General features: G+C 38.9%; 1 protein-coding gene across 3 annotated transcripts in view; it reads right to left on the reverse strand.

Moving 5' to 3' along the window:
* grid2 (glutamate receptor, ionotropic, delta 2) overlaps window positions 1-20,955 on the reverse strand; it is a 468,031-nt gene that overhangs the window by 192,902 nt on the left and 254,174 nt on the right. For all 3 annotated transcript variants that reach the window (XR_004656592.1, XM_034871281.1, XM_034871282.1), the window contains exon 4: window positions 7,080-7,285. Coding sequence is in view for 2 of the 3 variants with exons in the window: in XM_034871281.1 (XP_034727172.1) it covers window positions 7,080-7,285 (206 nt within the window). In the remaining variant the exon portion in view is untranslated. The remainder of the gene's footprint in view (window positions 1-7,079; window positions 7,286-20,955) is intronic.

The raw sequence follows: 20,955 nt of genomic DNA on the forward strand, positions 1-20,955 counted from the left end.
CAAACTAACGATCCACATACTGTACAACAACAAACACAAGAATACTCATACAGTGTTAAACCTACATGTTATGTATTACTGCATATTCAATATCATTATTTGGGGATAAAGGTGGGGTTAAAAATGTATGAGATTATTTGCCAGGGGGGTTGAAGCTTATTATATTAAGGCAGCACGGAAGATGTTTTGGCCCATAAATCTGCTAGCTGCACTGGATGCCCCAAAATATTGACCGTTGACCCCAGAGTCTAAATCATCGTCATACTGGGTTCCAACATTCCACCGCCCCCAAAAAACATAGTAATAATCCAGCATGGTGAAGGTGCCTGTGTGTTCTCTGTACAATGCCGATAAACAGTATGACCAGGCAATACTTATCTGTGCTGTCTTCATTACTAATAAAAATCAAATCTTTATTGTCTTTGGAACAGCTGTTTCATATACTCATGATTAAATATTTAAATGTCAGGCCTCCTTCAAATCCAACACATTTAATTCTGCCAACTAGTGTTAAAAGTTTATATGCTGGCATTTGTAGCTCTAAGGAGCTCTGGTGGTTACTCTTTTAGAGAAAGTACCCTAAGGTCTAGGCAGAAAGGAACTCTCCAAAGACGTCTATAGCTTTTCCATGACTTCAACTTGACGTTGATTGCATTATAATCAGTATATCCTAGGGTTTTGTTTAAAATAATAATAATTAACAAAAAATTAAAAAATAAAGAGAAGAAGTGCACATTTACAGAGATAGAGAGAGTAAAAAAGCACAATCCTGAAGCTATGACAACAACTCAGTAACTTTTTAAAAACCAGCTCCTAGCAGAGCCATCCGCCCTGTCTGAAACAACAAAATCCACAGAGTTAAACAACTTCTGTACTGCTTTTAACTTCTTCTATTGCTGTACAAGTTTAGTATTAAAAATCATAAAGAGCCTGAGCCAAGGCAAGAAAACAGCCAGCAATCTGATATGTATTGATGTGATGTTCTGTATATGTCTTCAGATTTTGTGGAATATGTAGGATGTCTGAGTGTATTTTCTCTGGGTCATATAAAGCTGTCACTGAGTCTCCCCATGTTCTGCTGACTTAATTATAATATGCTCAAACATTATATAATATGTGTCATTCTCAAACTCAATATCAGCTCTATACTTAAGTATTTTCTGGTTCTTTCAGACATGAGATGATGAGAGCAGGCTTTGCTTCTGTAGGCAAAAACTTGCAGTGGATACAAGCCATATTCAGTGAATACATTATTCAACATGTCTTACACAGAGTTTTTTTCCTTCATGTTTCATTTGCACCAGCTGTCACATCTGGATTAATCTCCAACGCGTTTGATTGTCCTTCAAGTTAGAAATATCAGTTAAAGAGAAAATAGTCCAGAATGGCACTTTCTAAAATTGTAACTCTTTCATCTTTCTTTGCATATACTGTATAATATAAAAAAGTGTGCATGTGTGTGTGAGAGAGAGCGAGAGAGAGAGAGAGAAAGTGAGAGAGAATCCGAATTTGGCTTGAGCATATTTTGACTCTTGGCAATATGGTCTAATTTCTAAATACTAATACTTTTGCTTATATAATATTTGTTCACTCCTTATTTCATGGTACTTCTACCAAGAAAATGAATGAATAATGGCAAGTAAAGAGCACTGACTGAAATGCAGATGGACAGAACAATTGTTGTTTTAAAGACACAACATCCTATAAATACCAACAAAAGGTTTTCTTGCTAATTAAAGGATGTGAAAAGGCGGTGCATTCATCAAGTCATATTCTCTTCAGTTTAAGCTCTCCTCAGAGCCAGCTGTAATAGATACTGGCAATGCAGAAGTCAAAACCATTACTAATAAGCTGGTTACAGCTTAAATATAATTCATGGTTAGAAAATGAATATGTACGACTTTATACTGATGGATTATAAACTGCACTCTCTGTTTTTCTGCTTGGTGTTTTAGTAATTAAGCATCACAAGCATATTATAATCATAAGAAAACTTCACGGCTACAATAGTAATGATTTTTATTTTCTTGTTGGTCCTTTATGAGCTGAGCAAGTCCAAGAAACTTAGCCATTCACATCTTTTGACAAGAAATCTGTGTAATAAGACAAAAGTCTCTGGGCAGGAAAGCCATTTTGCTCTTCCAACTACACAAAGTGGGTGGAATAGGGAGATGTATGTGCCAGCAAGGAGCCAGTGGCTATTGCATTCACCCACATGTACCAGACTGAAAAAGGCAGCAGAGCAAGAAAATGTTAAATAATGCAGAAAATTGAATAGGCATTTTGGTTCTGAAAGTATATCCGTGTGCTTGTGTGGTGTAATGCATGGCTGTGCATGGTGGAAGACATTCTACTGAGAATCGAACAGATGTTGAATTAAATTTCCTGCTGGGCTCACATCACAACAGGGACATAAAAGTCATAAATCAGAGGACATCAAGGACAGAGACTCATAATAAAGTCACAACAATGAAGACATGAGCCAAGAAGCTCATGATAACTCTTATCTTTCATCACGGTTTGGCTCAAAGACACTCTCACATTTACGGTTTTCCATACTCTGTCTTTAAAGGTGCAACTATCAACTGACATACAAAACTCTGTTATCAACCTGCTAGTTCAGCAGAAGAACTTCTGAGTTCATCAAGCACACACACTTTACAGTCCGTCATGCCATTTGACGATTAAAAAGAGGATTTTTATGCTCAACAAAGTACATTATATATTGTATATACATTAAACTAATATTATCAACATAATTTTAACCCCTACATTTAATGCACTATCAACAAGTGCAGGCTGTTTTTAAGATAGACCTATTCAAAATGACCAGATAAAGAATAACCAGTGACCTGCAGTTCAACAAATACAGTACAGCATTTGTTTGTTTACTGGTTGTTGGTTGTTGTTGAAAGACATAATTGTGAGAAAAAAATAACCCTCTTCATTTTTTTCCATCCTTGAATCAATCTTGAGGCCTGACATATCTCTCATCTGTCTTTTTTTTCTTCCATCTGCCAAGTTTCGAAAATTTGGAAAAGCTTCCAAATACATCTAACATCAGCGCCTAATGCATCTGGATGGGAGGTACTCGCTGTGACAAATTACCTCACAAATAACTCGGATAGAGAAAAGACAAGGTCTCAGTCATCTCTCTCTGTCTCCACATGTCTCTCAGCCTGCCCGTGTCTGTCTTTGAGTCCTTGTATCTGTCTCTTTCTCCCATACCCCTCCTCACTATCTTGCCAGGAAGCGAGAGATGCGATCATCAATCTTATCCACCAATCTTTACCATCTCCTGACACTTCATCTCAGAAACCTCTCCCCACTTGATGGCTTACTAAATTAGATTAAAAGACGGCTTTGTCAGGGGAGAGAGAGAGAAACCCTCAAAAACTAATTTGGGTTCCAGTCACACACTAAAATGGAGGCTGACACTTCCACATTGTATACTGTGATAGCTGAAGCAATTTTCAACACCTATTGTAGATCAAAGCTCATTGAATGAATGAATGAAGTGAAGTAAATCATATGTAAAGGGAAACAGGTGACCTAACCTAGATCCACCCTGTCAGTGAAACTTAGTAAAAGAAAACGTTCATTGTCAATTTCAAATCTGCTGTTTGAATTGTGAACTTGAGCTATGTATGTCTGATACGTCTGACACGATATGTCTGATGTCCGATATCTAATCTATTCTAATCTAATACATGTGGTAAGTGCACACTTAATAATATAAATGTAATAAAAGTGATATTCAAAATAATGAGAAAAAATGATACCTGCAGTGAAATATAGATTTAAAACCTTTAAGCTTTATTTTATCATAGTTTTATCATAACATTTGAAATGTGCTGGGGACAGAGACGCATTTGGAAGTGAATTTCCATAAGTGCTAGGTACCATGACACATATTGTTTTTTTCTCTTTTGCGCAGATCATGTTTTGAAAGATGCTGTCCTGTACCTTACTAATGTAAATGAATACACATTTGCTTTAATGTACCTAAACCATGATCAATGATTATCAAATTTCTCTCTCATATTAATCCTCATAACCACTGAAAACTGTCAAAAAATCGAACCCAAATTAAGTCCAATTATTATGGAAGTCATCTGAAATTAAGCGTTTCTGCTTCATTAGGTCATATTGTAAGGAAAAAGCTTAACGTAGATCAATGTACCTAAACATTGATCACCGGATTCCTCTCTCACAATGATCCTCAAAACGACTGAAAACTTTAAAAAGTCCTATTATTTTGGATGTTTTCTGACAAACGTTTCTGCTTCACACTTTCAGCAGGGCAGCAGAAAGGCTTCACAAGTCACAATGTGAAAAACCTATACGTGATTTAATGTACCCAAACAACGATCAATCAACTTCTGGTTCGACAGGTTTCAGGGTTATTTGAGGTGCAATATGAGAGAGAAATTTGGTAATCGTTGATAATTGTAAACCATGTTAAGCATTTCCTCACCATAGGCACCAATAAAGAAGAAAACAATGTGAGAAGGTTTTAGTTTAGTTATTTTGACAGGTGTTTATGACAAGATATGGTCATGAGAAATCTGTTGATCAGTGGTCGCTGTGTAGGTACATTAAACCAGGTTATGCGTTTTCATGTTAAGTGTTGTAGAATGTCCCGTGTTGGGAACGGAAGCGTGTAGCAGTGCAACAGCTGAGGGCTGTGTCTGCCCTGTCGGGATAGAGATTTTTGTGGATTTATTGGCATCTGTCGCTCAAGAATTACATATGTGTTATGAACTTTATATTTTTCAAACGCTGAAAAAATGACCAAAAGAATTGGAAAAAGAGACAAAAAAAAAAAAAATGGAAAAAGCAATAAAAAACTGTTAAAAAATTGACTAAAACATAATAAAAAAACGTCAAAAAAGTGAGAATGGGAATATGCGCTGTTGAAAATGCGCTGTTGTTAATTTCCTGTCCAGCGCCCACGTTGTTTAATTAGCAAAGGCACATGCACCCATGGGTCTTACAAGGGGGTGTGTTCAGGTGCAATCTTGGCATATTGCTGCCTTGCGGCAGCAGAAAGGGATCACGCCATTGACCGATAAAACCTGGTCTAGTGAAGTCAGTGACGCAGCATTTCATTGTTACGTTAACACCACAATGGTAAAATGCGCCTAGGTTTGTCCACAGAGCGTGCACACTATGCTTGTTGCACACACAGGGAAGAGCAGCAGCACACACACACATGCAAAAGATTACAAATTAAAAAAAGACAAATCTGCCATCATAATCATCATGCAATGTGCTAAAGTAGAAACACACCTGGCTTTTAAAGGGAATGGGAGATGACGCTCTGATTGGTTTATTGCATGTTACAGCCAAAACCCACTTATAAATTAATGAAGAGACTGAGTACAACCCTTTTGAACCATGCGCCTTGCACATGGCCTTTTTTTGTGCTGTGAAACTAGCAAAAATGGATTTTGACATGCCCTAAATGGACCAGCGCCATGTGCTTCAAGCCATGAGCTTGGATCATTAAAATATGGCCCATAGACTACAAACACACAGCTACAGGAACACGCTTATACAAACTTAGTGACACTAACGCGCTCACAGACACACAATAACACCCCGTATTCCACCCCCTCCCTGTCACGCCTCCAACCAAATTAGATTGTGATTGCTCTTTCTGAGGTCACTTTTAATTAAACTGAGATGAGAACATGACACATGGGATTAAGCCCCATCCTATCAATTCAAATTATAAATTCATAACTAATGCCAGAGCCTATTGCTTTCAACCATGACCTCCATATCGTTTATGTATAAGAGCAAGAGGGACACCCCTAATTGTCTTCTTCTGAAGACATAAAGTGCAGGACATGAGGGTGTGGGGAACTGTGTATGTGTGTGTGTGTGTGTGTGTGTTGAAAGGGAGTAGTTGCACACATGTGAGGAAATACATATATTCAATACTGTTCTATAAACCATTAATACTGACTTGACTAGAAAGAGAGAGAGGGACCAGAGGAGAAGAGAGGAAGTGAAGAATATCTTCCCATCTTTCATGTAAAACAATGTAATTGCCATGCCATGTTCATGGCATCATGAATAATAATTATTGGACTTGAGAGGACTAGCTACAAATTTTAGCTGATTGTTAGAGACACAGAGAGCTTACTTAAGTTAAATAAAGATCCTTGAGCTTGATAACAAACAGGGTTATGGAAGTATATGTATATATATATATTTATGTGTATATACACACCCTTACGTTAAATTCCCATAGAGGCAGGCAGATTTTTATTATTAAAGGCCAGTTATTTCATGGATCAGGATACTATGCATCTTGATAAATTTCCCTAGGCCTTTGGAATTAAAGTAGCCCCCCATCATCACATATCCTTCACCATACATACTGTAGAGGTTCGCAAGGGGTACTTTCCATAAAATCATGTCTCAATGCAAATCAGTAATAATACCAAGCCAATCTCTACGGATGGTGTAGGGTATGTGATGATGGGGGACTATTTTAATTCCAAAGGCCAAGGGAACTTTATCAGGATGCATAGTACCCTGATCCATGAAATAACTGGCCTTTAATAATAAAAATCTGCCTGCCTCTATGGGAATATGGTGGGGTGTATACCTATGCCCCCTGTATTTTAAGGAATAACATTTATTTATTTACGATAAGTTATTCAATAAGAAAGAAAATTGGTCTCCCTATAGGTTGGATTATTCCTCTTTATTTATTTAAGGCATTAATATGAAATTTCCAAATTATTCCTCTTTTTAGTCAACTTAAGCAGGGGCTCCTATGCTCATGAGCAGCACTGTATACAGTATGTATGGCAGATAAGTTGCAGTGCTAATGCATTCAGTTAAATAAAGTTTAACCACAAAATCAATTCCAGTCCACTACGAGTCGCACTAACCCACACAACTCTTATTTCCGTATCACTTTATTTAGATCAACAACATGTGCTAACCTCTCAATCGCTAGGGCTGTAAAAGTATTTTTAAGTTAAATATACCTGTTGAGAAAAGCTTAAACGACTGTTACTACTGCTTTTAACCGGAAAAGATGGGAGCCAAAACCTTACCTCAGTGATAAAAGCCTTGGCTGTAGCTGGGCTCATGAACAGCACGGCCCTGCGCAGTGTGTCCCTGTAGCGGTGCAGCTCTTCCACACGCATTGTTCTGAACAGACTTGTGATCATCATGTTGATATTAGACTCCACCTTCTGAAGGGACACGTCCATTCCCTGCTGAGAGGTCCGGTCCAGGAAATCCTCAATACCACGGATATCTGGAGAAAAAGATGGAGATGAAGGTGATACTATAAATTTGGATGCACACAATCCTCTTTAAGAATAATGCAAAACAAAAAGTGGACATGCAGAAAGATGTAAATACACCTGCTCCCACATACAGACTAAGCACACGCCTTATGACCAAAACTAATCACCTTACACCATATTCTCTTTAATAGCTGATTGTTCATCTCTCTACCCCAAATAGGTTCAGTACATATCTCAAATCATGAGCTCTTAATACATACTTCCCTCAGGGGAAATACAGGATTTCTGTCTCTGCTTTGCTACTGCTGAATTAAAATAACGATCGATTTCAAAACCCTTACAGAAAGTCTTGACAAAATGTTAAGAAAAATATTGCTAACTTTCTTTGACATCAATGGTTTTGTTCATTAATGACTAAAAACCTTGACCAGTTCACTGAATCATCTGCAACATCTGTATCCCAAATCTAAGAAGCACAAGAAGGTAAAACCAATGGACAATTAATGTTCTTAAATTTAAATATCAAAATGGTCAAACAAGTGATGCATTTAAAGAAACTTTTTTTTTCAATTCAGATTGTTTTCATTCTTCTATGGCTGCTGTAATACTCTAGTTATGAAAAAACTTGAGCTGGCTTTGATCAATTAGATTTTAGTGAGATATGGTCAGGGCTTTGTTTTGTTGAATGTCCTGTACGTGAATTGATATGTGAAGGGCCTCCACTGGTTCCATTTTTACTGAACACACTACACATGTATATACCTACCAGATACTAAGAGAACAAATAATTCATGACGATGGAGTTTACCACTGTAATTATCTCAATTACGGCTTTTTATGAGAACAAAACCAAGATTGTGATGTCAGTACTTGTACAACCTGGACTCCTCTATTCTTAATGAGCTACAATGCAGGTCAAGGTAATCCTAATTAAGGCACTTTGATTGAAAACCACTGCTAATGATGCTGGAGGATGTGTGTGTGCGTATGCGCAATTGAGTGTGTCGAGTTATGTAAAGCAACTACTAATGATGCATTTGATATGGAAAACTGGTGAAAACTGGTGCCGTCATTGCCAGTGTCATGACTGAGCAATTAACTGGATTGATTAGACTTGTTAAGGGCCAGAGGGTTGAGTCGATGGTGTGATTGCATCAATGCCAAATTTTGGAGGTTTAACAACGTATTAAGATAAGAGACAGCATGCAACGGCATTAATTCAGAAATAAATGAATTTGGAAAGAAGACAAAATCCTGTGCACTCTTACAATATCAAGACGGTTGTGAGAGGTTAAGCAAGGACAGTGGGAGACAGTTTGAAAAGTTTGTGTCAGACATCTTCACATCAAGCGCTTTCTTCCATTAACAACATGGCATAGCGAGGGAGAACTTCACGGAAAAGTTAGAGGAAAGTTACACTCTCTTATTTCTTTTTTAACATCATTTTCTTTCACACTTCCCTTTCCCAAATATGTACACAGCAGCACATACATGCAAATCACACATACAGATGCACAAATCCAGAGGACAACAGCTGGGAACCTAATCTGTGTACATGGGAGTTGTACATTTCAATGTGCATGCATTCAGATGTACATGTCTTGCTGTGTTAGCATAAAATATAAGTTAGTGCTACATTTCAGCTTGATACAATACTTATTTAAAAATATAGTACTCAGTGAATCCCTGTCAACTCTTGTGGATTGTCTAATAAGTTTGACCTTGCTTTTGCATCTCTTGTGTTTGTATGTTATGATTAGTAAGGTACTATAGATGAGCAAACAGAGAGAAATTGAGTTGACATCTTTAATGACCAAACAACACAGTTCTAATATGTGCCGGAGCATTGACTTATTAGAGTCATTAAAGGCTAATTACTATTATTAATTATCAGAAATAACAATGTGTGTTTATTGTATTAAACACTATTCAACCAGTGCTCTTACTCCTAAACTACATACTGTAACATGAATCAGCTGTAAGAAAAAAAAAATACTGAGTGGCTTACCTTTTCATTAGTAGATACAGTACATACAGACAGTATAATACAAAGTTACAGGTAATACACATGGATATGTGTGACATCCTCACAGTAATCTCAGTACATACAGTAGCAATTCAACTCATTTTAAATTATCCACACTGACAATCAAATGTCAGTGTTTTATTAACAATACCTCTGTCTTTCATCCCCAAAAAAACGCAAAATCCCATACACTTCCTCATCCTCATCAATAAAAACCACATCAAACACAGTCAGCAAGATGTATGGTTACATAAAGCCATACTGTACAAACATAAAAACACAGTACACGCCCTAGGCTTTTACCAGTCTAAGCAGATTTACACTCAGTTCTTAAAACTCTATACTTATCATGGAAAAAGCCACTGTCATTCATAATGAATGGTACCGAGCTACATAAACACAGTTACACTGTCTGATTTATGGTGAAAGAAGGAAAAGAAAGCTTTTGTACATCAACCGAATCAAATGGTTTTCATCAACAGAAGAATAAATTAAATAATGTAGAGAATGCAAAAAGCAGAGTACTGAGTTTTCTTTTGTTATGCATTTTATTTGTGTTCCTGTTTTAGTTTTCCATTACTAAACATTTAGTCCAGCCAACAATCGACCTGTGTCTGCAAACTTTGTCTATTTCATTGTCTGTATTACAGGTCTTATGGGCCTTGTTCTTGTTAGGCCACCTGTCAGCCATTTTCTCTGTCTGTCTGCTCAACTGCTGACTGACTTGAGGGTTGTTCTGTTTTTATTTGCACTCATCAATCCTTTTTCCACACTGATTTATAATCCAGGTTGTCTGTCTAGTACATTCGTCTTGCTCCGCTCTGTGGGGAGCTTAAAAAACAAACTCAACTGTCTCACTCCATTCAGCTTCTCCAAACTCACTAAAACTCTTGTGCAAGCCATTATATTTGAAAAATGTGAGAAAAACTAATGTGTTTACAAGCTACTAACAAGTATTTGGGAGCAACTAAACATCCACCATTCCTGCAGTATAGTCATATTAAAAAGTACAAAACAATAGCATAATTAATCTACATCTTATTCCCTGTTACAAAATGTTCTTATTCTTATTCAGTTGGTCAGTTTTTAGCTTATTATGTTTATATTTTATGGTCACAGTCAATATTTTTTATTGTGAAACCGTGCACTGTTCACTTTTTCCCTTGATCACTTTTTCACTCATTACACACAGTCTACAATATCATCATGGTCATTGCATTTCTGTGAATTATTTTTAATTCTACTTTTTGATTTCTAATTGTAGTTTTTAATTTAATTTACATTTTTAGATATGTGTGATGTGTGTGTATTTGTGTTTGTTGTGTTGTCTTGCTACTGGATGCCTAAAATTTTGGAAGAATAAAGTATCTATCTATCTCTCTATCTCTCTATCTATCTCTCTATCTATCCATCTATCCATCTATCCATCCATCCATCTAATTACAATTAATAACAAAAGTCAGTTGGTCCTCAGCTATGTAGCCTGTTCAGCTAGAATGTGTGAAAAATGTAGTGTTGGAATGTTTTATGACCACTACTAAAGTAGTTGACTTCCAAATGTGGATATACGCTGGTTCAATTTTACACATAAAAAAGCATCCTCATTTCCTCCATCAGAGCTCGGTTGAGTTCCTGCCTCCTGCTGTTAAAAGGACAAGGCTTGAGCATGTACTCCCCACTGCTGAAAGGATCAGGAGCTTTCAGCTGCTTTCCATCAAGGAGCTTCAGGACACCACAGAGGATAAAAATGGGCAAAATTGCCACCGACCTTGCCAGTACCGGTCCATTAACACCATGAGCACCAATCAACTCAACAGCTTTTTCCCCATGCTCCGTCATCTTCCTCTACCACTCCTCCCAAGTCTGCCATGCAGAGAGATCCTCCTCTTAAGACATACTCCTTCTCATCCTCAGCTAGTAGAGGTCACTGTATTACTGCTGCCAGGTTATTACCTGCTGCCTAAGTGTTTTTGGCAACATTTTCTCAAACTTTTATAGTGTCTACCACATATATGACACGGAGTCACTTCAGGATTTGTTGTCACTTCACACACTTTTTTTATTTTTTATTTTAAAACCTAATGGAGCCAATGCACAATACACACATGTTTTCTTCAAATACTTTCTCCATACTGTGTATTACAATGTTGTAAAATTCTAACTCTGAACCTCTGCTTTCATGATAAACAACCTGAGAATTTAAATTACATGACAGATTGTAAAATATAGCTCCAGCCAAGACTCCATCCCTTATCCTGTCTTCTGAAATGCCACTGTGGATCATTGCTTTCTAAGTGTTATAGTGTGAAAGTGGAACCGAAAAGGTACTTTGCTAAATACCATTGAGGTTTCCGTAAGTCCATATAAAACAAGGTTGAGATTTGTATGGTAGGGTTCCCTGTCTATCCCCCATTTCCCAGGCTTCCCTTCTTCCTCTCCATCCCATCTATCCTCCAAGTCCCTGGCTCAAAGTGAAAGCCATAGTTAATGTAGCGTAGCAGCCAACAGCACACAGGGATTTCACCTGCATGTACCGACCAGCTCAGTGTTACTCTGTGTTCAGAAACCCCCGCGCCTTTCTCCCCTGCTTGCTTTTTCCTCATCCCTCTCTCTCTTCCCTTGTTATTTCATATTTCATTCGTTTTTCATTTGATTTCCCTCATTTGCTTTTTGTTCTCTTGGGCTGAATCTCATGTTAAGAGATTGTAAAGTCCAAGCTGTTAGTCGGGCTCTGTGTCATGTGTAATGTCCTGTCGCATCCCACCAACTCTAAGTACTGAAGCAGAATTTAGTTTGGCTTTGATACCGCTCTGTGACTGCTTACACTTCCAGCTTAAAAACAACTCTGACTCCCCATTCCGTTTTAGTACCTTTCACGCAGAGAGTGATGGGGCTTAAAGGTGCAACAGTCCCGCCTAGAACAAGCTGTGTGAACAAGGCTAATGTGTGTTGTCATGAGAAGAAGAAGATCTCTGGAAAAAAAAACAGCTCCTTCCCTGGGACATTCTTAACTTGTGATATTTTACACTTTATACTGTCTGCACTTTACCACATGCACTTTAGGCCACAACTTGCACTTAGCAGCCATGATTGTAAATTGTTAACTGTTTGCTGTTTTTGTTTTTCCGTTATTGATTTTTTTTCTAATGTAGCCTACCTATGCCAACTGTATATAACCTGTATTTTGTAAAAAACTTCAAAAAATCTCTTTTGTGAAAAAGAATGAAGCAAAACGCGGTCCTGGAGACACCTTTTGTAGCAGGAACTACCCCAGAGGGTAGGAAATAGACCTTGGCCCCCTTATTTTACACCCCTGGTAGAAGATACAGTCACAAAACTTTACAGTGTTCTAGCAGAGATCTAAACAAAAGGACAACTCCAAAGACAGGTAGGCTCCAAGCAAGGGTTGGGGGTATTTGGTACGGGGGGTGGTAGGAAGTAAGAAGTGGTAGGACTGTAAGGCCCTGGCCTGATTTGGTGTCACTGCTTGTGTAATCTCATCGCAAGATGGTCTCTAGTTTAACTATGAACATAATATTTAACCGAAATCCCACCACATACTATTAGAAATGGCCAAAAACCTTCCCTTAGGAGGACAGGCGGGGTTGCCAGGAACTAACCATAAAGTAGGGTGGTAGATCAGGAAAGTAATTTCCACATGTAAAGGACCTATTCTGTCCTTTACAACTTCTTAATGGTTTATTTTTTTTTCAAATAGTCAGTTATGTGATTATAGAAAATTAGCTATAGATGTGAAGATTCAAATAAGTGTCTTCTGTCAATATTTTCAATGGTCAGTAAGACAATATACATGATTTTAGGCCATTAGTAGTTATCAATGGGAAACAAATTATAGGAAATCTAAGTAAAGCAGTTTCTGGAGTCTACATCCATTACATCCTTGTAGAAAGGATAGAAGGGAGGAGTGTGGAGTAAGGTGGAAGCATCAAACATCTGCAAATGAGATTCAGCCAATGTAGTTCCCTGGCGGTCTGTCAGAGACTCCCTGCTCTCCTGTTCACCCTCCCAAACTCCCTCTGCTTGACTTGCAAATTTGCTTGACTTCCTCTCCCTGCATTTAAGGACTGAGCTTGTAACTTTTATTAGGAAACTATTAGGGAATAACCAAGCATGAACGGTAGGGACTATAGAAAGAGGCAGTGTCCGTCCATCCATCCATCCATCCATCCAGCCATCCAGCCATCCATCCATCCATCCGTCCATCCATCCAGCCATCCATCCATCCATCCATCCATCTATCCATCCATTGTAAAAGCTTGACTACCAAACCAAGTTGCTGACACAAATGAGTTATAAGCATCTGTGGTGCAGTGGTAGAGCGGTAGTCTTCAATAGGAAGGTTGTTGGTACGATCACATGTCAAAGTGTCCTTGGGCAAGACACTGAATCCCAATGCGGCGCCATCAGTGTGTAAATGTGTGTGAGTCTGAGCGCAGGTGGCAGCCCTGGCCACAGTGTACAACTGTGTGAATGGTTCCTGTATCGTGTAAAAGCACTTTGAGTAGTCGTTGAGACTAGAAAAGCGCTTTAGTGTCAAGGCACGCCCGAGTAGGGTAAGGTAAGTGCACCTTAAATGACTTTTCCATCAATTTAATGCAGGACTGATGTTTTACATGACTTGGGTCAAGGCCAAAGTGAGTAGCACAGTACAAATGTAATTTCAATAGATGGTGAAGGGGTTTAAAGCACTGTATTTTTATTCTACTTGTGAAAGGTATTGTTTCAGTAATGTTAAAATTGTGACATGGAGTAATACATTTCAGCTATGAAATGCAACGTCTATTTTGTTTGTTGTTGCGGTCTATCTCCCTTTTTTGAAAGTTTTGCAGCGACAGATACATTTGACATAAAGTGCCAAGATTAGTCAGCCACTAAAACTTTAAATTTGATCACAACTTTGAGTACCGGTGGTACATTAGGATATATTGACCCTAATCCATTGAAAATAAGTACCTTTAAAAGGTCCATATTCACAACTAAACCTCATTTTCAGAGAGGCTTTATTGAAAGTAGAAAAGAAATACCAATTTGTGCAATTGCCTCTCATCTCAACACTGTTTATTTATATGTACACATAACATTCTTAACTCTTAGCTGTGTCTTTCCCCTCAGCCTTTACCTCTGGCTGTCCTTATCCCTGCCCCAGGCATTTATGCTGTAGTATGGCTTAAAGGCAGTGGTCCCTAGAACATGGATTGAAACAGACTGCAGACCTGTTTCTTGTATGTCCATGCCTGGAGAATTACATCATCAGCTAAGGTCGTGGCTGAAAATGTTCAAATATCCAGCTCCAGGGATGTGACCCTAAACTTCGGAAGTTTACCTCCATATAGGAAATAAAAGGCTTTAGGCCCTGAAGCATCGGTAGTCCTTCTGACTGCATATTGCTCTCTAAATCGTCTATTCCTTTAGATCTAAGTGCCTGTCTCTGTCCACAGCTCTTTTTCTGTATTTCCTTCCTTTTCTTCCTCTCTTTTACTCTTTGTTTTCTCAAAGCCTGAGGCTTCGCGTTCCCAGAGTCCCAGCAGAGAGCTTAACCAACACTTGTAGAAAATCAACACTCTATAAAAGGCTTGGCACCTTTTAGGTGTGTATCACCTTCCCTATCTCCCCAAATCTTCTCCGGCGTTTAGTCCCCCTTACACCCACTCTTCTCTGACTTACTGTGACATACTGTACCTTACTTTCTCTCCACTTCCCTACCCTCCCTTCTTTCTTCTTTTCTTCCAACTTTTATGACCTATTTTCATCTTGACCTTCCTATGCACTGAGCTGCACATCCTACTTGTTGGTTATCACTCAGTTGACATAAAATAATTTTAGTTCCAAGCCCATCTTCCTCCAAGGGATGGGGATTCTAACCCACAGTGTTCTAACAGTGACCACCTGTGTTGTATTTTGACTATGTTATTTTGCCAATCTAATAGAGGCCATGCTAGAATTTCCGACATTACCACAATGTGGGATGAAATACGTTTGGCAGGGCACCTTTAATGTGAGAATGTTAGGCTATCCAGGGAAACTCTTTTTCAGGTTTTGTCCTGTAAAAATGTCTTTGAAGCAGTCTGTCGTGCCTCCACATTCTAAATGTTAGATTGTCATATCTCCCTCTGCTTTGCTTTACGTTGCATCTCTCTGTCTCCCTCTCTCAAATTTCCATAGCTACAGATATTTCACCTCCAGTGTCCTCTGAGGATGCAAACTACTATTTTGGGGTCACACACACGTGTGTAAAGGTTTTTTCACACTTTTAAGTTGTTTTTCTGTTTATTTTCTTTCCTGACTGCCTTTTACTCTGCCTTCCCTAATCTGCTATGCCTTTAGATCTCTATCCCTATCCCCTCTCTGCTTATCTGTTTCTGTTTTTTTTTCTTATATATTCACAATCTTTTATCTCTTTTTCTCTCTTGCTCTCTGAACGATTTAACTCTGGACGAGACAAAGTAAGACGTGACCTCCCTGCAGCTTGTAGACCTGTGGTGTTTGGCTCAGTGTACTGATTTGCCTCCATTCCTCCAAATCTGACTTCATCGTCAACTTTCCCACGTCTCTCTTGGCGCAGCTTTAATGCATTTTTCACTTCCTCTTTCACCTCCCACCAGCTTTAACCCCTACAGCATCTCTCTTAAAATAAGATATCCATTTATACATACATCTGTCATCATTCCGTGTTCTCTTTTCCCCGTCTCTATAAATTTCTTCATGCTCTCCTCTCCTATTTTTCTTCCCTCACAGAATGTTTTTCCCTTGCAGTTCAGATCCGGGTCAATATGGCAACTCGTCACTTCTAGGTGAGGTCCGAAAACATCCATGGATGTACTATTGGTTAGAAGAGGTTGGGCCTGGCTCATTAACCTTGCTTTCTTTTGCCCAACCAAAGGTCCACTGTGTTTTTTGTGTTGTCATTGTTTTCAGCCACGCCCTTACAAAATACCGGACGTAACATTTTTTTGTTGCATGTGTGTTTTCTGTAGTTTTAAACACATAAGAGGAAATTTATAGGCTATCATCAAAAATATTTTTTCTCAGCTTTTGTCTTTTCACCTAAATATTTTAAAATATTTAAAACATATCTCTCTGATTGTGGCGGACGTATCTACCAAAGCAAAAGAAACAGGAGCTTGCAGATTTGTATGGTTTCCAGACTAAGAGAGATCAAATGAACATTGGGATATTTTTTTATCATTTATTTAGTATTATTTACTTATTGGGATTCTTCTTAAAGTGAAACCTTAACATTTCTAAAGATTTTTTTTTTCCATCATTGTCTTTACACTTTAAAAGGTCTAAAGGCAATCCATTTAAGTTAAATATCAGATCTTACGAAGCATTTCTGTATGTAGCGCCATTTCTGTCATTTTTCTCTTCCTTTTGTTGTTACCCTTTTCTCTGCTCATTAAATGTCCCACCCATAACTGCCCTGTCAAGTATTTTTCTTTTCCACCTCTGCAAAGGGGCAGATGCAACAAGGTGAGGTGACACTCTTCACTTTTACACATGAACCCATAACATCACATACTGTCAGAGCTCTTGACATTTTCATACTTTTCCCTGTCTTATGGGGAGATAAAAAGAAGGAAAAAATGAGTTACTGATCACTAATGAGCAAATTGTCAGGAGTTATATAAGGTATTTATTGTTGTCTTTAAGCTATAAACATCCTTCATTAGAAAGCACTACTGAAAGTGATAGAGATGTTGATGATGATGATGATGATGAAGATGTTTAATAACCATGGAAACTCCAACCCTTTCAGCACATGGCACAGACCCAGAACACCGCATGATATATGGACTGCATTATGACGAACTCCATTAAAAATAAACACTAAGCATGCAAGCATGAAGGGCTTAGCTGACATTTTAGAGAATTGCCCCATTGACCACTAATGTAGCTCAGCGTAAATTCTTTCAGGAAGACCTAACTTTTAATCGACTCCTAAATACTTCCAATAAATGTACTTTTTTGCTGTATATAACAGTCCTTTGTCGCCACCACCGGTGTCTAGATTCCATCGGGGGGTTCTGATTGTTCTCTACCCCTATATATATATATATATACAAAATATTCGTATACAGCAATGGAGTCTAATCCTCTAATAGTCTCTCCTGATTGAGTAGCCAATATGTGACAAATACTGTCTTTGTGAGCTGGTTCCCATGTGAATGCATTGAACTGACATATGTTTCAAACAGCTAGTCGAGAGACACAGAACTGTTTCTGTGGAGGCTTCTCACATAATAACATGCGGAACTTTAACTTGTGTGACTAGTGAAAAGTAACCTATGATAATGTATAAGGCCTTTTATCATTTTCACTTGCTGTCACTTTTTTATAATAAATAAAGCACATTTGTCTAAAATATCAGCACTTTCATTGTTCTCTCCTATTAAAAGACTGTCAACCTAGCGAGCATCACACTTTAAAACGGCTCTTTCGTTTGCCTATAACCTTTTACTATTGTGCCTCAGGCGCCTCTTGTCATTGGCTAAAAGCAAAACCAAACAAATCATCTTAATGTCAACAGCTTTATTACCACTAAGTGGTACTTCCCACATTTGCTCAACAAGGCCGGTGTCGGTGGGGTTCTGACTGGATTATGGGGCAATGTCCCTCAGCAGGTAACAGTAACTTGTCACTCACATTTTTTAATATATACTAGGATTTACAGTGTGAATACAAGACACCTGAGGACAGACTGAAAACCAGGGGAAGAGAAAATAGAGTACAAGTCATAAATAGGAATAGAAGATGGAGGGAGAGGGAGAGAGATAAACCATGAGAGGAGGAAGAGAGAGATAATAGAAAGAAAACATGTGTTCTAAGTGTCCAGAACGCACCAGTAGAGCTGAAAATAGGGATTGGGACAGTTGCGTAGTAGCTTCATTTAAAAAGACACACTCGACTGTCTGTTCTGTAAAGAACTCTCCTTGTACAGAGGCGAGGCCTTTTGGGAACATTGCTATCATCTTAAAAGGCCATCTCTGTCTCTCTCTACCTCACATTCTCTCTCTCCCTCTCTCTTTATTTTGCGTGCTTTCTTTCTCCATTCTCTCCTTAAGCAGGGGGTGAGGCCATTAGGGAACAATGGTGATATCTTTAAAGGGCCTTCTGTGGCTGAGAGAACAGCACTGCCTAAACCCAGAGGATCCATGTGCTGAATCAGTGGTCACAGGGCACAGAGGGGATAGACGGATTTAAGTGGGGTACAAACGTGTGTGTTTGTGTGTGTGTGTGTGTGTGTGTGTGTGTGTGTGTGCGAGCGTGTGTCTATTGTGTAACTATCTTAGTGTGAACTAAACCCCATTTGGGGACACATTTTGGATTAAACCAGTTGATTTAAGGTTGTCTAGCTAGAGGGAAAACATGGTGTTCCTACTTTCAGTCTTCATTCGGGTTAGGTTCAGGTCAGAGTAAATGCTTTTTTCCAACATGAATTTAGTTGTTGTTAATTTGGCTGCAACTTTAGAGACATTGCATCCGCAGTGTGTAATAGAGGCTTTGCAGTAGTGTAGAACTTTGGTGCAGAAGAAAAATAACCAGAAACCACATCAGATGATCATCAGAGTATGGGAAAAGGCCTCGATGAACATAATCCGGCAGGTGACGGTTTGATCAAATAAATTGCAGTGAGCAAACAAGTTTTATATTCAAACAAATATGTGCTAACAAACTATGATTAAAGAGAGATGCTTTCAGATCCAGATTCAGCGCCTCATCATGAATGTGTTTGTGACTAGATTTCTAAATACATTCATGAACACATTGATACATTGACACTACATTGTTGCCCATGCAGTGCTTGTGGGGCTCTAAGGTGTGGGACCGGCCCTTCCAGGGTCACATTAGCCAAGATTCAATATTAATCCAATTTGAACTGCTTGATAGAGCTCGCTAATTAGAACATATTTTTATAGCACATATTCAGCACACTAATACAATGTTTTAATGTCTTGCAAGATTAAGCCCAGGCCTGCAGAGTGCATTGCAAAACAATTCCACTGCAGAGATCCCATTGGAGATCAATGTATACAACACAATGTGTTAATTAACTACAATGAGAGAGAGGGAGCCCCTTAATGGCTATACGGAATAAATCAACATAGAATCACCTAAGACAGAAAACCATTACACTGTTTTCTATAAGATGAAACTTGTAGGTATGTTAGACCTCTGTCCACCCCCCGATGAGTAATGTCACAGCTACTGTTTTCCAGTAGCCAGCAAAATATCTGCTGTTACATCACTAATGTGCAACATGCTTAAAGTTCTAGCCCAAGGGCACAAGCAGTGTATTCCACTATGACTCAGTTAAATTATCTTTGCACATTAAAGTGCCAGAGCACTGAAAGTGGAGCCGGTCCATGAGGGGAAAGTAAGAGAGAGACTACAGTACAGTGACATCCAGTAAATCTCGGGTTATGAAGTGCACACCTGACCTAAACAGGCTCTTAGATAGATAGATAGATAGATAGATAACTTTATTGTCATTACACATGTACAAGTACAAGGCAACAAAATACCGTTCGGAGCATGCCTCCGGGCCGCTGCTATTACAAGCGCCGCCACACGCACTCCCTTAAAAACGATATATGCAGACAGCAACATGGTACAATAAAAACATCACAGTGTAATGCACAAGACAACACACAGTTCATGTGGACAAATGAAGGAATTTTTTGAGGTGGCATTGAGAGGGTGAGAGAAACACAGATCGAGGCAGACAGACGGATGTGGGGCAGGATGGGGGGGGCAGTGTAATGGCGTAAACTGACAGGGCATGTGCTTTATGTGACTTTGTTTAAGTTTGTGACCCTATACTTCCAGTGAGAAGGACAGCTGTGTAACTAGATATGATGACAGGTTGGGCTCAAAAAGGACAAAATATGACAGACACACAGACCACACGCACACATACACAGACACATTATGCACACACCTATGCCCACACAGAAAACAGCAAAGTTATATTTCCGTAGGAGGAAGCTAAGAGACGGCAGAAACAGAGTGGCACTTTATAAAAAAGGACAAAGGATGTTTCTAGTCTAATGTTAAAGTTAATGGACTGGAAAGAGAGAGGACGAAAAGACAGAGAGGGATAGAGAAGCAGGGTAAAATGAGACAGCATGCACACACGGAGGCAGGCTGATCTGTAACCTGCATTAAGATGCATAAAGATACGGGTGTGTGTGTCTGCTTTTGTGTTCCTGTGCACATGCCATGTTTGCCTGTGTGTCTGTTTGTTTGGCAGAGAGAGAGAGAGAAAGAGAGAGAGAGAGACAGAGAGAGAGAGAGAGAGAGAGAGCAATGTTTCTGACTTAACCATACCTCCATTAGCTCTCTAATGTCCTACCATGCTGAGAAACCGATACTATCACATTAGATAAATTCAAAATTCACACAACATCAGTTTCACAGACTCACTGTCCAACAAAGAAACCACTGCTCATTTTCAGCTTTTTAAAGTTGGAGTTTAAAAACAACAAAACTGACCTAAAACCAAGTTCATTTGGCTGTGTAGTTACTGCGTTCGGGCAGTATTTTGCTGCCCATGCTGCAGGTACTGCCCTCTGGCTCAGTGAGCTGTGTGCTCCCCCGGGGTGAAAGTCCTGTGTTGTTTGACCCATCCAC

The sequence above is a fragment of the Etheostoma cragini genome, chromosome 5 (assembly GCF_013103735.1).
Source record: "Etheostoma cragini isolate CJK2018 chromosome 5, CSU_Ecrag_1.0, whole genome shotgun sequence".
NCBI lineage: Eukaryota > Metazoa > Chordata > Actinopteri > Perciformes > Percidae > Etheostoma > Etheostoma cragini.